Source organism: Phalaenopsis equestris, unplaced genomic scaffold (assembly GCF_001263595.1).
Source record: "Phalaenopsis equestris unplaced genomic scaffold, ASM126359v1 Scaffold000512, whole genome shotgun sequence".
NCBI classification, from domain to species: Eukaryota; Viridiplantae; Streptophyta; class Magnoliopsida; order Asparagales; family Orchidaceae; genus Phalaenopsis; species Phalaenopsis equestris.
In genome coordinates this window covers 7,125-22,869 of record NW_018164952.1, presented here as the reverse complement: position 1 = coordinate 22,869, position 15,745 = coordinate 7,125, and the positions used below count along the sequence as shown (strand labels likewise).

General features: G+C 34.6%; 1 protein-coding gene across 3 annotated transcripts; it reads left to right on the top strand.

Moving 5' to 3' along the window:
* The first annotated feature begins 5,802 nt into the window (after window positions 1–5,802).
* Window positions 5,803–13,225, top strand: LOC110028485 (ABC transporter G family member 39-like). Of its 3 annotated transcripts, XM_020730347.1 has the most exons (25): window positions 5,803–5,884; window positions 5,957–6,405; window positions 6,500–6,620; window positions 7,049–7,137; window positions 7,223–7,307; window positions 7,547–7,706; window positions 7,795–7,871; window positions 8,002–8,052; window positions 8,153–8,243; window positions 8,361–8,662; window positions 8,748–9,029; window positions 9,130–9,446; window positions 9,559–9,719; window positions 9,803–9,906; window positions 9,997–10,153; window positions 10,228–10,368; window positions 10,479–10,579; window positions 10,655–10,987; window positions 11,095–11,385; window positions 11,469–11,552; window positions 11,643–11,773; window positions 11,857–12,084; window positions 12,174–12,345; window positions 12,435–12,689; window positions 12,769–13,225. In XM_020730347.1, exons 2-25 carry the CDS (start codon window positions 6,077–6,079, stop codon window positions 13,027–13,029), a joined length of 4,323 nt encoding a protein of 1,440 aa, XP_020586006.1. In that variant the 5' UTR covers window positions 5,803–5,884; window positions 5,957–6,076; the 3' UTR covers window positions 13,030–13,225. The 3 variants fall into 3 exon arrangements, with proteins under 3 accessions (XP_020586006.1, XP_020586008.1, XP_020586005.1); XM_020730349.1 differs by having other exon boundaries at window positions 5,867–6,405; window positions 10,228–10,362; XM_020730346.1 differs by having other exon boundaries at window positions 5,868–6,405.
* Window positions 13,226–15,745: the final 2,520 nt, after the last annotated feature.

The window sequence follows — 15,745 nt, the reverse complement described above, 5'->3', positions numbered from 1 at the left end:
TAGTTGTGTAAAATTTATAAAATTAACTCCGCTTTGCAACAACATCAAAAACTTGATGTGGTATTTTATGAATAATAACATTAAGCACTTGAAGTTGGGAAGTTGGGATTCTATGCAAGTATGCATATCGTTATTAAGTAATATCAGACTTTCTTTTTAAGTCCCAAATATCGATCCCACGGGAAAGGTTTAAATTTGAAATGATAAATTAATTAAGAAATTCACAGAAATCGATCGAAATTATTTTCACTAGTTTCAAATGTTTAAGATACTATCAAAGCTAAATTCTTTACTATTAGCAGAATTTAAAAACAGGGTTTAAAATTAATAACTATTAAACTATGTTTATGTGATGAAGTTTTCTAATGTGAAAAAGCATCTTTCTCACTATAATGAGTTTTTGGTGAAATGAGATGAGATAAATGGTTTAAATATGTATTGTGTCAAATATGAGCAATTTTAATTCTCTACCCTGATTCAGTGTTATAGAAAATATTTGGTTAATCTTAAGTTTAGTCCCTAAATCTGTAGCTATGCTAGGAGGATACTGGCTCCCACTCCAGAGCTCCCACTTCCCTTCCCTTCTGTCACCTAGAAATATCAAATTCTACACCTAATAAAGTATATTTCCTTATTTATTTGCACTTAACTCCATGAACAAAATACTCCTTCATGGACTTAAATGTGATTCTCACTCTATTGTAGAACTCATACTCCATTTCCTGGATCATATGTTTCACAACATATTTTAACAATTCAATTAGCTATATCAAAAAAGCTATATCAAAAAGTAAATTGCGGAATTGAAAAGCCATCACAATTTATTTTAAATTTTAACATTGACACATTTAGAGAAGAATTAACACTTAAACTCACCACAAAAACTGAAATATATAAAAACAATAACTAATTAATGGAGTGGAATGGCGTAGAATGTAGGTGTGTAAAGAGGAAAATTAAAAATAAAAATGAGTGGAAGAAGTTGAAAAGAAGTTGAAATGGTGCGAAGGGGGGATTTCTAATCAAATTTCGGGCCTAAATAGAGCCTAGGTTGGTTCTGAAATAGGTGCATCCACAACTCTTCAAAAAAGGGTCCAAATTCCTCAAATTTTCTAGAAACAGGGCTTCCACCGACACTGGCGTAGTCGGCGACCATCCTGGGGCCGTCGGCGCCCATCCTAACGCCGTGGACTCTAGAGGCCTATAATTAAATCCCAAGTTTCTGTCAAGTGGCACCGTCGACGACCAGTTTGGCACCGTCGGCTCCCAGTCTTGCACCGTTCGTGCTGAACAAATTTTGAACTTCTCCATTTTTGCTCCAAAATTAATCTTTTTTGCTTCCTTCTTGCTCCAAGTCCTCAAAATCAATAACCTGCAATAAAACATAGAATACACCTTCCATTAAAGTACAATATCACCAAAATGAGCATAAAATATGGTTCTAAAAATGCATATATTTTTGGTGTATCAGTATTTAGGCAAAGTCTTGCAATTGGTTCTCATCTTTAGATTAAGTAACCAACCTGTTGACTAGTTGGCCTTGCTTAGCATTAGATATGGTAGTGTTTTGGTGGATAATGTTCTTTGCAGTTATCTTTCCTTTTTGCTTCAGGATAATAAGTTATCTTTGTCATATATTAGAGACGCATTATTTTTGTAACCTCTTTTGAGCTTCATGGAGGTTTTTTTTTAAGAAAATAAATACATATTTTTTTTAATGATTCATCTAGAATGTAAATCTTTAATGCTTAATTGTTTTTGAAATCATTGTCTTATAGTGATGTGTTTTAGATCTCTTTGATCTTTAGGATGAGGTTAGGTTCGGTGACCCTATTAAAATTATACACTAGCCTTAGCCACACTTTTTGCACACATGTAGTGTATGTAACTAAGGCACCTTGCTTAGATACTCATTTAGAATAGGATAAGGTGTAGTTAGGTTTTTAATATGTCTCACTATTGTTCAATGGTTTGCGCCTAGCCACACATTTTATGGGTGCCTTTTTTGTATTTATGAAGTTTGAGACATGTGCACTAATATATTAGTTGCAGTCTTCTTACAGGGATTCATGTCGAATTGGGTGGAGCTCATAATTTAAATTAATATCTCTTATGCAGGTGCTTCTTAGCTCTCCTCCGACGGTACATGGTCAATTTTACAATTGCATAAAATAACATATACAAACTTTTTGATGCATATGTATTTTTCATAGAGACCATAGGTTGGATTTTTTATTGAGAATAAAGTATGAGAATGGGTTTCCAAGATGAATGATGTACGGAACCATGTGGTGAGGATCACATCTTAATTTTAAAGCCACATTGATGAATAAAAATTAGGATTAGGTATGTATATATAAAGCTTAACAACAATTTTATCTTCCTGAGATATGTTGCTAGCCCAGTGACTCGGCAAAATGTTCATTTTATATATGTTGTGTGTTTATTTCTTGTGTGTTTACTTCTCTATGTTTAATCCTCTCATTATTTTGATTGTGGTTTTATCCGGGCTCTTTGCATTGTTCATAGGCTCCTTATGACAAAATTACTACAAAACTTTGATAGTAAAAGTTTTATCTTATTCAAGCTTTAGCATTAAAATTTAATTCATTTTAAAATAAGCAATTTACTTTATGCTTTACTTTTCTTGAATGGCCTTCAAGTTGGATTTAAAATGGTTCTGCTTGCATGTATATATCCCAAGTCACGTTAATATGGCCTCCATATTATGAAGCACTTTTGCATGTCCAAAGGAAGAGTACTCTTACTTTTCCAAACTAACTAGCCAAGGATAAGTTTTCAGTCTTAACTGGTTGTCTAGAATGATTAGGACTGTAGACGCTCCCTGACCCATATGGGGTGTAAGTCCTTTATGTGATGGTTTGGCTTTGTAGCCATGTCATTCTTTTTTCTCTCACTTAAGAGACCTTCTTGTCACTTTCTTGGTAGATCTAAGTCTCATTTCTATGAATTCCAACCAAATAAGGTCATAGAGGATTAGATGTTTCTTTCTCTTAAATTTTGGGCTACTGAGATTTCTTGGATGATGCAACACATGTTGTTGATAAGAGATCTCTGGTCAGGTTGGGTTAACTACTTTCACAACCAGATTAACTTAGAGTCAAAATAGGTCACAATGATGGATCCATGGAATCTTGACCTGAATATATCTACCTACTTATGAATTTCTTAACTCTTTATTGATATGCCCCTTTTGATCTCATGTTATTCCTTTGACACATCATTAAGGACATTTCATAGGCCCAGTTTTATTGATAGATCATCGCTCATTTGAGATTCAGTGATTCACCCTCTACCCCTATAATTTGGTATGGCTTTGGAACATTGGGATGAACTTTTTTGAGATTATCATATTTATCCTTGATATTCCCATTCACTAGTTTTCATAAAATTTAAGCAAAATTTATTTAATTGAGAGTACACTTGGGTATCCCCCAAGATGTATTTAACCAAATGGCACATTCATTTGAAAGTTTCTCTTGACCCCAAAACAAAAAAAAAAAAAACACACATTCATTTGAAAGTTTCTCTTGACCCAAAAAAAAAAAAAAAATAGTTCTCCAGTTATATGTGATAATTTCTATAGGACCTTATTCATGGACATTCTTTCAAAGTGTTTTTAACATGATTTTTTTAGCCATATACTTTTATTCTATCACACAATGGTTTTATTATAGAAATTCTCTCTGCTTGTTTTTAATTTGTTTGTCTAGTTTTATTATATTTTCTCCCTTTCTGATTCCTCCTCTTCTCCTAATCTTTTTGATGGTTCAAGAAAGAGGGTTATTTGAAAAAGAGGAAAAAAAGATGAATATTAGATAAGTTGGTGAGTCTAGGTTAAAAAATACCAAAACAATCCCCACCTGTTTGAGATTAGAGATATTATTGGTTTTGTTAACCCTAAGATTATGATATAACTAAGAATCATGTTACCTTCATCATATGTAATCAAAAGTTGTTTCAATCATAATTGAATCTTAACCACACTCTAAAATTAAAGTCTAAAATTGTATTATCATTAATTATTTGTCGAGGATGTTGATAAAAACTTATTCAAAATTTAATTAAATCTATTACCAAATCTAATTTGAACCCTACTTTCAAACAAATTATAAATAATGTCAGGAGAATGCAAATGTGATTCAAGTAATTTTGGAAACATATTTGACTAAACTTCAAGTAAGTTTTAATCAAGATACGATCAATGTTAAGAGAAGATTTTAAAAATATTCAATTGAAGTTCAAACAAGGTGCAAACAAACATGAATATGGTTTGAATTGTATTTTTTTTACTTTATGTGATCAACCCATTTGAGTTATCATATTATGTATAATGATATTTACTTTTATTTGAGATATTACACTACTTGTGTTATAGATTGTTGGAGGTGTAATGAAATAAAATGTTAGATTAAATAAATATTGTAGTATTATTATGCACAATATTAGAGGCAACAATGTAATATTTGACATTATTCAGTTCTATTCTTCGTTGTGTTTGACAAGTGTGATTATGAAGATTGATATAAAGATGAGATTTTTTTAATAATAAATTGCTCACCATAATTAAACTAATTTGCTGTCATATTCTGCTTGATGAGAATTGTTTAAATTTTGATTATTTTCAAGAGCTTATATATTCAATTTATTATATGTAAGTTATACTAGTTTGTAGTAAATGTCATCTTTTAAAACACGTAGTTCTAATGTGAATAGATGTTTGGTTATATCTTGAATTGCACTTTGTTTTGTTATGACTATTTATTATACCTTTTTAGTTTATTGCTTACGTTAACATAATAACAACTATAATATTTTTCATTTTGACATATAGAGTTGTGCATTTGTTCTACTTTGGATGAAGTCATTGACATAATTTTAACTGAACCAATAAAAAATAAAAAAAAACCAATTAAATCACTGGTGGAGTTAAAAAAAAAATAGAATCGTAAAACTGTTCGGTTTGTATATTTTGATTTGCTTTAAGTGAATTTATAAGGGGTTATGTTGTAAACTTTTATCTTAACAAAAAAGAATGAATAAGATTATTTATGCATGGAGCTTTACATTGGTGAAATAAAAAAAAAATAAATAAATAAGATTATTTATGCATGGAGCTTTACATTGGTGATGGTCAACTCTTTTTACAGCATTAGACCAATGTGTAGCTAGGGAAATAAGCCACTCTCTTAAACCAAAAAAAAAAAAAAAAATCAAAACATCTTTAAATTGATAAAATAAACTAACCAAATATAATCTTCTTAATTCTAATTCCATTTAAACCAACTCATGCAAACTCTTAAATATGTGTTATAGTTTAGATTTGATTCAATATTAACTTGACAATTGTTATGTCATATCAATTGTGATATAAATAGTCATTATTGTATTATATCTACCTTATATTATATTGTATTATTACTTTTGTGATTGCACTCTTCTATATTAAATATTATTGTATTGTTCACTTATGTTCCAATGTGAGTTGAATTTTTCTCCAACTTCATTCCACCATTAAATAATTTCTTCATAGGCAAAAACATGAGTATTTTGATTCCAAAGAAAAATTTTCAATTAAATTTCACCAAGAAAATAAATCTATAACATATATATATATATATATAATTTACATAATACATGCTAATTATTTAAATTTACTTTCAAGAAAATTAAATTACAAATTCAGACCAACTTTTTTAGACCAGTATTAAATGCAATAACTTTTCAATGGCTATCTCACTCTCACAATTAATACAACAGCCATGGCTTTGACATTTCTACGGCGGAGTTTCCTTCAGAAAGGGCAAGTGGGAAAAGACTAGGTCCATGCTGTCGCACGCCAATGCAGACGAAGTTCCCCGCGGTAAGACTGACACAACTAATCGGATCCGCGACTTCTACGCGTATAAAATAATATTTCTCCGCATCTCTGCAGCCGGAAACACTATTTCCTTTACCCGACTTCATCTCTCAGGATTTCTTGGAGGAAGTCTTAGCAGATGTTGTGATCCGTGTAAGATCTCAGAGCTTGGATCTTTTGAGCAAGTAAAGCAAGATGGAGAGCAGTCTGAGGATGGCAAGCATAAGAGGGAGCATGAGGAGTGTGAGCCGAAACGCTTCAACATGGCGATCGACGAGCTCTGTCTTCGGCAGATCCATACGGGAGGAGGACGACGAGGAGGCTCTGAAATGGGCGGCGCTCGAGAAGCTCCCCACCTACGACAGGATGAGGAAAGGCATTATTACTGGAGCTGCCGGCACCCAGGAGGTGAATGTTCAAGATCTTGGAATCCAGGAGAGGAAGAACTTACTCGAGAAGCTGGTTAGGACAGCAGAGGAAGACAATGAAAAGTTTCTTCTCAAGCTTAGGGATCGGATGGAACGGTGAGTACCAAGTAAAAAAAAAAAAAAGAATAAAGAAAGAAAGATTTTGAAGTTTAAAAGGTTCTTAAAGAGTCATTATACATGTTTGTTTCAGAGTTGGAATTGATAACCCAACGATTGAGGTTCGGTTCAACAATCTTAACATAGATGCGGAGGCGTATGTTGGGAACAGAGGAATTCCTACTTTCCTCAACTTTTTTGTGAACAAGATCTCGGTAATGGTGCAATCTATTATTTTTCATAATCTTTTTCAACAAAGGCAGAATATTTGTATGTGTGTTTATACTTTTGTAGTGAAGATAAAAATACAACTAAAAAACCCCACACGAAATTTCTTAGATAGATTACCGATCATTTTGTGTTGAAATTTGTGCATTTGCATGAAGAAGTAGCTATCAATGATTGCGGTTTATTTTCTGTTGCAAAAAATTAGAAAAGCATGTGAATTTATTGGTGTCACAATTTATGCTATACAGTACCTTGTTCCCAGATTAGTTTTTTTCGCACCAGGCAGCGAAAGTCTATTTTTGGTAGAGGCTGTTTATTAAAATATCTAAACTTTTCATGAAAAAAGGAGTTCTGTCCCAAAACAGCTGAGTTCTTGTTAACTTTTTCTGTTTTTGCTGCAAAAATTTCATCTCAGGGAGTACTGAGCGCTCTGCATATTGTACCGAGTGGGAAGAGGCCAATTTCTATCCTCAGTAATATAAGTGGGGTTGTCAAGCCTTGCAGGTTGAAGAGTTTTCAGTTGCTTTTTTTTTGCGTGCTTTATTTTCGTCCAGTTCAGAGGTATCTAACAGTTAACTCTATTTTACAGAATGGCTTTGCTTCTAGGTCCTCCAGGATCTGGGAAGACTACCCTTCTATTGGCTTTGTCTGGAAAGCTTGATTCAACACTAAAGGTGCGTGTTGAAACTTTTTTCTTCAAATTCGTTACCCTGATTTGATTTGGTTTGCAAAAGCCTTTCATTTGTATTCTAGATAATGCCACATTACTCAGCTGTTTTTTCACATTCAACTGAGGAAACGTTTCTTTTTATTGGTTTGGGGTTAGAGTAGGCAGAAGTAAATTTCTACTAACTGAAAAGAAATTATGCTTGATGGGAAACACTGAAAACTATTGTTTTCTCAATCTCATCAGGTTTCAGGTGAGGTAACCTACAATGGTCACCGCATGGATGAATTTGTCCCTCAAAGGAGTTCCGCTTACATTAGTCAAAATGACATTCACATTGGAGAAATGACTGTGCGAGAAACATTGGCATTTTCAGCAAGATGCCAAGGAGTCGGAACTCGTTATGGTAGCTTGATAGAAACTTTAAGATTGCAGAAGTTCTCAATGAGATCTGATGGAACTTGGAACTTAGCTTTCTTTAAAATGATTTGCAGATATGCTTACTGAACTATCAAAAAGGGAGAAGGAAGCAAACATCAAACCAGATGCAGAAATTGATGTCTACATGAAGGTCAGTACAGGAAGAAACTTGCATTCATTTTGCATTACATGAAATTTAATTAGTTTTATTTGTAAAAATAATTAGAACGGATTAAATTCACAACGTGGTGACATATATTTGTGTTATTTTGTTACAATAGGCCATATCGGTGGAAGGACAGGAGAATGTTATCACAGATTACATTCTTAAGGTAAGCCCAAGGCATAAAATTTTTTTTTTAATTATAAATATTGTCGAACTTGTATTAAGAAAGCATACCTTACTGGTATTGTTATATCCACTTTCTTAAGATTTTAGGACTGGAAGTTTGTGCTGATACCATGGTTGGAGATGCGATGATAAGAGGTATTTCTGGTGGGCAGAAGAAGCGTGTGACTACTGGTTAGTTTGCACCCAAAGAAAGACTGACATATTAGAAGTCATTAGAAAAGTTGTTGCTAAAATGACACTTATTTTAACACTACTCGCTTGTGCTGCTGTATTCAAAATCCTGTGCAGGTGAAATGCTTGTTGGGCCAGCAAAGGCGCTTTTCATGGATGAAATTTCGACAGGTCTTGATAGTTCCACCACATACCAGATAGTCAATTCTCTCAGGCAATCTGTTCACATCCTTGGCGGGACAGCTGTTATCGCATTGCTCCAACCTGCACCTGAAACATATGAACTTTTTGATGATATCATACTTCTCTCTGAAGGCCAGATAGTATACCAGGGCCCAAGAGAACATATTTTGGAGTTCTTTGAATTAATGGGTTTTAGGTGTCCTGAAAGAAAAGGAGTTGCAGACTTCCTGCAAGAGGTAAGTAGTAGAAAGTAGAGCAATATCATGTTTTTTCTTTCAATAGGATGATTCAACAATGAGTTCTCTTTTTATGCATCAATAGGTAACTTCAAGAAAGGACCAACATCAGTACTGGTCACACAAAGACGAACCATACTCTTATATTTCTGTCAATGAATTTGCTGAAGCCTTTCAGGCCTTCCATGTTGGCCTCAAGCTAAGAGCAGAACTCAGTACTCCTTTTGATAGGAGTAGGAACCACCCCGCAGCGCTGACAACTTCTAAGTATGGCATTAGCAAAATGGACCTTCTCAAAGTGTGTACCTCTAGGGAATGGTTGCTGATGAAGAGAAACTCTTTTGTCTACATCTTCAAAGTAGTCCAGGTTTGTAAATAAAACCAGAAACCTAAACTGATAATGTTTGAAGTACTTCGATTCATAAATGATTACTTAATGTTAACTTCATTCTCTTCGTCTGCTATAGCTTATCATTCTTGGTTTGATTGCAATGACGGTCTTTCTGCGTACAAAGATGCATCATGAGGGGATAGAGGATGGAGTCATCTACTTGGGAGCAATGTTTCTTGGCCTTGTCACTCATTTGTTTAATGGATTTGCTGAACTTGCAATGAGCATTGCAAAGCTTCCTATATTCTACAAGCAAAGAGACCTGCTCTTCTATCCATCATGGGCCTATGCACTGCCTACATGGATCCTTAAAATACCAATCTCATTTGTGGAGTGTGCTGTCTGGATTTGCTTGACTTACTATGTCATTGGTTTTGATCCAAACATCAATAGGTTAGAATACACTAAATTACATATTCAAAGCATCAATATATGATGTACACAGGTTACTATTCTTTTGTGTAAGATCCTCACTACTGACCACTGATCAAAAACTGTTTTACAGGTTCTTCAAGCATTATCTACTGCTTGTTCTAATCAGTCAGATGGCATCAGGACTTTTTCGACTTCTTGCAGCTCTTGGGAGGGAAATGGTTGTGGCTGATACTTTTGGATCTTTTGCACAGATTGTGCTTTTGATCCTTGGGGGATTCCTTATTTCACGAGGTGCGTCACTTTTTTATGAACTCAGTATACTACTTCAACTTTTATTTCAACTTTGTTTTACTGAGAGTAGTCATATCTTGCAGAAAACATTAAGAAATGGTGGATATGGGGTTACTGGTCATCTCCTTTGATGTATGCACAGAATGCAATTGCTGTGAATGAATTTCTTGGGCACAGTTGGAATAAGGTAAAATTATCTATCTCAAACCAGATCCAATTCTTCCAGTCTTTTTTTTTTTTCGGTGGCCAACCTTAATAAAAATTATTTGCTACGCAGCATGTCCCAAGATTTAATAATACCCTTGGAGTTGAGATCTTGAGGTTTCGTGGGATCTTTGTTGATGCTAACTGGTACTGGATAGGGGTAGGAGCGCTTCTTGGATACGTCTTCCTGTTTAATGCTCTCTTTGTTTTATTTCTCGACTGGCTTGACCGTAAGTATCAAATGCATAAGCTTCATCTCGGAAAACATATATTATTATGGTTCTAAGCTGATAAAACCCTGCAGCTCTTGGCAAAGGTCAGACAACCATTTCTGAGGAGACATTGCGAGAGAAGCATGCTAATAGAACAGGGGAATCCATCGAACTACCTTCAAAAGCTCAATTATTGCCATCAGGGGCTGATTCTTCTAAGCTTACAGGTGAAGGTAATAACATGGTCTAGGAAAATTTTAGTCTCAAGAATATGTTTTTAAAATCACTTGATAATAATTTATATATCATTCACATATGCTGGAAACATTTGAAATTCTTGCAGAGAGGATTCCAAAAGAAAACGAAAACCATGGAGTAATGCTCCCTTTTGCTCCACTTTCAATCACTTTTGACAACGTTAGATACTCCGTGGACATGCCTCAGGTATTTGGTCTTTTCACCTCATATTTTATGCTCCTTCTAACAAATATTGAACTTCTTTCTATACATTGTTCATAGGAAATGAAAGATAAAGGAATTGTTGAGGACCGTTTGGTCCTACTGAAAGGTGTTAGCGGAGCATTCAGACCAGGAGTTCTCACAGCTTTGATGGGTGTAAGCGGAGCAGGCAAGACAACTCTAATGGATGTTCTAGCAGGAAGAAAAACTGGTGGTTACATAGATGGAGATATCCGTATATCTGGATACCCCAAGAAGCAAGAGACATTTGCTCGGATTTCTGGATATTGTGAACAGAATGACATCCACTCTCCTCATGTTACTGTTTATGAATCTCTCCTTTATTCGGCCTGGCTACGTCTATCGTCTGAAGTTGATACTGACGCAAGAAAGGTTTGTTGAGTAAAACATTCTAGCTTGAGCTTAAAAGAAATTATTTTTTATTTTTATTATTATTATTTTTTTGTTTGAGGCTAAATTCTAGAAATAAATTTCTGCAGTTGTTCATTGAGGAGGTCATGGAACTTGTGGAGCTAAAGACGCTGAGAGGGGCACTAGTAGGTTTACCTGGAGTGAATGGCTTATCAACCGAGCAGCGAAAGAGGCTGACGATTGCAGTAGAGCTTGTAGCCAATCCTTCAATAATATTTATGGATGAACCAACCTCTGGGCTAGATGCTCGAGCAGCAGCCATTGTGATGAGGACTGTAAGGAACACTGTGGACACTGGTAGAACTGTGGTGTGTACAATACATCAGCCAAGCATTGATATTTTTGAAGCTTTTGATGAGGTACATTGCGGTCTAAAAAATATAATTTCAGAATAATTTGCCTAAATTCTGAGATGCTTTCATTTATTTCTATTGAACTATAGCTTTTCCTGATGAAACGGGGCGGAGAAGAGATCTATGTTGGTCCATTAGGCAGCAATTCATGCCATTTAATAAAGTACTTTGAGGTCAGTATCATCTCGAGTTGAAATGTCTATTACTGCCAAAAGCTTAGAAACATGTAACTATCAAATTGTCTTTTTTTCCTTATTTTTCAGGATTTTGGAGTCAGGAAAATTAAAGATGGCTACAACCCAGCAACATGGATGCTGGAGGTCACTACCCAGGCACAAGAGGAAATTTACGGTATTAATTTTGCTGAAAGCTACAAGAACTCTGACCTGTACAGGTTTGCACATCTACACTGAATCTGGCTGAAAAACTATGCAACTTTAGATTTATAGCCTGACTTGCAATGTTTTCTCATTACAGAAGAAATAAGGCTTTGATCAGTGAACTAAGCGTCCCTCCCCCTGGCTCCAAGGACCTCTTCTTTCCAACCGCATACTCGCAACCCTTCTTTACTCAGTGCAAGGCTTGCCTATGGAAGCAGCACAAGTCATATTGGCGCAATCCATCTTACACTGCTACAAGAATCTTCTTCACCTCAGTCATTGCTCTAATATTTGGAACTATTTTCTGGAAACTTGGAAAAAATGTGTAAGTTTGATTGACAAATTAATTCTTATATAAATCTACCATATATCTTCACACCTTCTTACATCAAACTTTATCAATTTACCTTGCAGGAAAAAACAACAAGATCTGTTCAACTCTTTGGGCTCAATGTATGCAGCTGTGCTATTCATTGGAATACAAAATGGGCAAACTGTACAGCCAATTGTGGATGTCGAACGAACGGTTTTCTACAGAGAGAAGGCAGCAGGTATGTATTCTGCTTTGCCTTATGCATTCGCACAGGTATGCTACATGATTTCAAAATGAATGCAATGATTCGTTCGGAAACTCGGTTATATGAATTAATCTCTCTCATCCACTGATGAATGCAGGTCCTTATTGAGATCCCGCACATTTTCCTTCAGACTGTAATTTATGGCCTGATTGTTTATAGCTGCATCTCTTTTGACTGGACAGCAGCAAAGTTTTTTTGGTATTTGTTTTTCATGTTCACCACTTTCCTGTACTTTACGTTCTACGGCATGATGGCGGTGGCCATGACACCAAACAGTGACATTGCTGCAATAGTCTCCACCGCATTTTATGCAATATGGAACATCTTTGCAGGCTATCTAATCCCCCGACCTGTAAGTTTTGTTCGGCAACTTATTTGTTACATCTGAACTGTAAAATAAACGCTAAAGTTGTTTTTTTTGCATCTTTTAGAGGATTCCTGTGTGGTGGAGATGGTACTGCTGGGCATGCCCTGTTGCTTGGACCTTGTATGGATTGGTTGCCTCACAGTTCGGAGACTATGAAACCCCAATGGATGACACTAATGATACTGTGAGGGGATTTATTAAGGAATACTTTGGGTTCAGGCATGACTTCTTGGGAGCAATATCTGCTGCCATGGTTGGCTTTACGGTGCTCTTCGCCTTCGTCTTTGCATTCTCAATTAAAGTATTCAATTTCCAACGACGATAAGAAGTATGATACTCTTCATTCTCTACTGGAAAATTTGTTTATTAACTTCGGAATTCGGGATGCAGATGATTTATGTATAGATAACCCTTGTAGAACCTTTCCCTCTTTTCAGTTTTACTTTTGTCTGGGAGTGATTGTTCCAGCTTTTTGTCAAGTAGTTAAAGAGAATATATTCTTATAATCAGCTTAATGTGAACTTAGTTTGTATTAATCAATGCTGCTGACGATCTATTTTTTTTCTCAGCTATGGAAATGGGAACGCTATTAACGTACGTCATATGCATGCAGTTCTGCGTGCGTACTCCCCCAAATAACATTTCAATAACAGTTATTGGGAGTTATTGAGAGATAATTGGGGGTACTGCGTGCATACTCCCCCAAATAACATTTCAATAACTCAGTTATTGGGAGTTATTGAGAGATAATTGGGGGTATTACCCTAATTAACCTCAATAACTTCCCAATAACCTACCAATATCTTCAGCGGTTCGCACTCATATTTGTTGTTGTCATTTGTGGGGGGGGGGGGGGGTTTAACCCCAATACAATCACGACTTAACCCCTCCAATTCCCCTCGAATAACCGGAGTGCACACGCAGAACTACATGTGAATAACATAAGTATTTATAATTGAAATGGTTCTCTTTTTCTACCATTGGAAAAGGTTAGTTGTTTGGACTAATGTCAATGTTTGATTGTTCTGATAAATAATGCTTACAAAATCACCTTATATACCTGCAAAAGCAAGTAAGCAACTGCATTACTACCCATTTTTCCAAATTTCTTTTAAATTATTACAAACATAAATATTAACTTAAAAATATAAATTTTATTACAATATTTTTTTTTTACTTTTTAATATAATAAAAATTTTAAGGTGGTGAATGCCTTCCTTAATCGCCCCTATGATTTTATCATTAATTATAATAAGAGTTTAATGACATTGTTTGGCTAAGTTGTTCTATTCACCATCAATTTCCTGGAATATAAATCCTCATCTTTTATATAATATTATTTGGAGAGGCATGTGCAATGCCATTCTAATTTTACCTGTAGAATTCAAATAATCTCGTATTCTCACCAGTTATTTATTAGTTGAATCAAGATAATTTAGGATAAACATTTCGCTCTAATTTTTGTCATGTGGATGGTTGGCTAAACATGGGCCGCTCAATCCTTATCTTGCACGATATTTTTAGTGGCCATTGCGCTTATTGTGTCATTTAAAGAATGAATTTTCTGATTTTTTTTGTATTTCAGTTAGTTTTTTTTTTGGCATGCTATGAATTAATGAATCCATGTTTGCCTTTTGGGCACCTCATCCTCCTAAGTGTCACCAGAGCATTTAGATGTGATTGATTCAATCACATGGCAAATTTAAATACTTGATGAAATTTATTGAGGTACTATTATAATTTAATATCATAGCAATGCTTGAAGATCTTGCTCACACATAGATAAAAAAATCTTCTTGGAAACATCAAGATTTTATATGTGAAAAAAATTTGGAAAGAGAGAAAACGACATGAGCTGACAATTAGAATAATCAATAATTAGTTGTACAGAGGTCAACTCTTAACCTAAATTAAGAAGATGAGAGTATAAATTGATGTTGAAATTATAACTGCTTTGAAACAACCAAAAAGGTATAACGGTAAAAGAGTAGTTGGAACTATAACTGTTGTAATTTGATTACTTTAGTCTTGGTGGGGCTATAATAATCGTAATTGGTTATAAAAGTCATAATTAACTATAAATATCATTATAAGTTGATGTTGAAATTATAACTGTTTTGAAACAACCAAAGAGGTACAACAGTAAAAGAATAGTTGGGACTATAACTGTTGTAATTTGATTACTTTAGTCTTGGTGGGGCTATAATAATCGTAATTGATTATAAAAGTCATACTTAACTATAAATGTCATAGTTGGTAGTTATAATAACCATATTTGAGCTACTAAAGTTATAGTTGGGCGGTATAACAATCGTAATTAGCTACAACAATTGTTGTTGATGGTCGATAATAGTTGGTGGTCGACGACCAAATTTAGCGTTCAATCAAAATATCGGGTAACAACTGTTTAGACTTTAGGAGTTAAGATCAAGAAAGCTCACTCTTCTCTACTCCTCCTTCCCTTTTAAGTGAAAAACGGGGGCCTAATTATAGCTTTTAAGAAAGACACTTTGGTAAATATAGCTAGAATCTCAAAACACTTTATCAGACAGTTCACATTAATACTCTTGATCACATAAAGTTTTTTCAATACTTAATTGTCGCAATGACATTGAAATTGAATAATCTTAGGCTCATTCAATTTATCTCGTTGAGCCACTCCATTTAACTATAAACAAGCCAAAATTTGAAATTATTTGGCCTTTCAATTGATGCACCAAAGCCTACAAATACACCCTAAGTGTTAATTCGGGCTTATTTTGACTTAGATTGGATCAATCTTGTCATCATTGGGCTTGCCTTATCAAGATGGTTAGTTTGACAATAAACTTGTTGAAGTCGAGGCCCGGATGATCTTTCATTTGAATATGAAATATTTCTTGCTCAAAATACGCTGAAATTCATGCATAATGATAATTAACAATATATTGGCAACATACCCCTTCTATTTTTAGATGTTGATACTTATGTTGTCAAAAAATATAAGTTATTAGAAATATACTCATCATTGTGTAACTTTAACATGTTCGAACAATTCATAC

Excerpts from the sequence above, each read along its gene's own strand:
- LOC110028485 (XM_020730347.1), top strand. The coding sequence starts at position 6,077 with ATGGAGAGCAGTCTGAGGATGGCAAGCATAAGAGGGAGCATGAGGAGT. Across the intron at positions 9,907-9,996 it reads TTGGGCACAGTTGGAATAAG|CATGTCCCAAGATTTAATAA; the intron begins GTAAAATTATCT and ends TTTGCTACGCAG. Across the intron at positions 11,774-11,856 it reads AAGAACTCTGACCTGTACAG|AAGAAATAAGGCTTTGATCA; the intron begins GTTTGCACATCT and ends TTCTCATTACAG.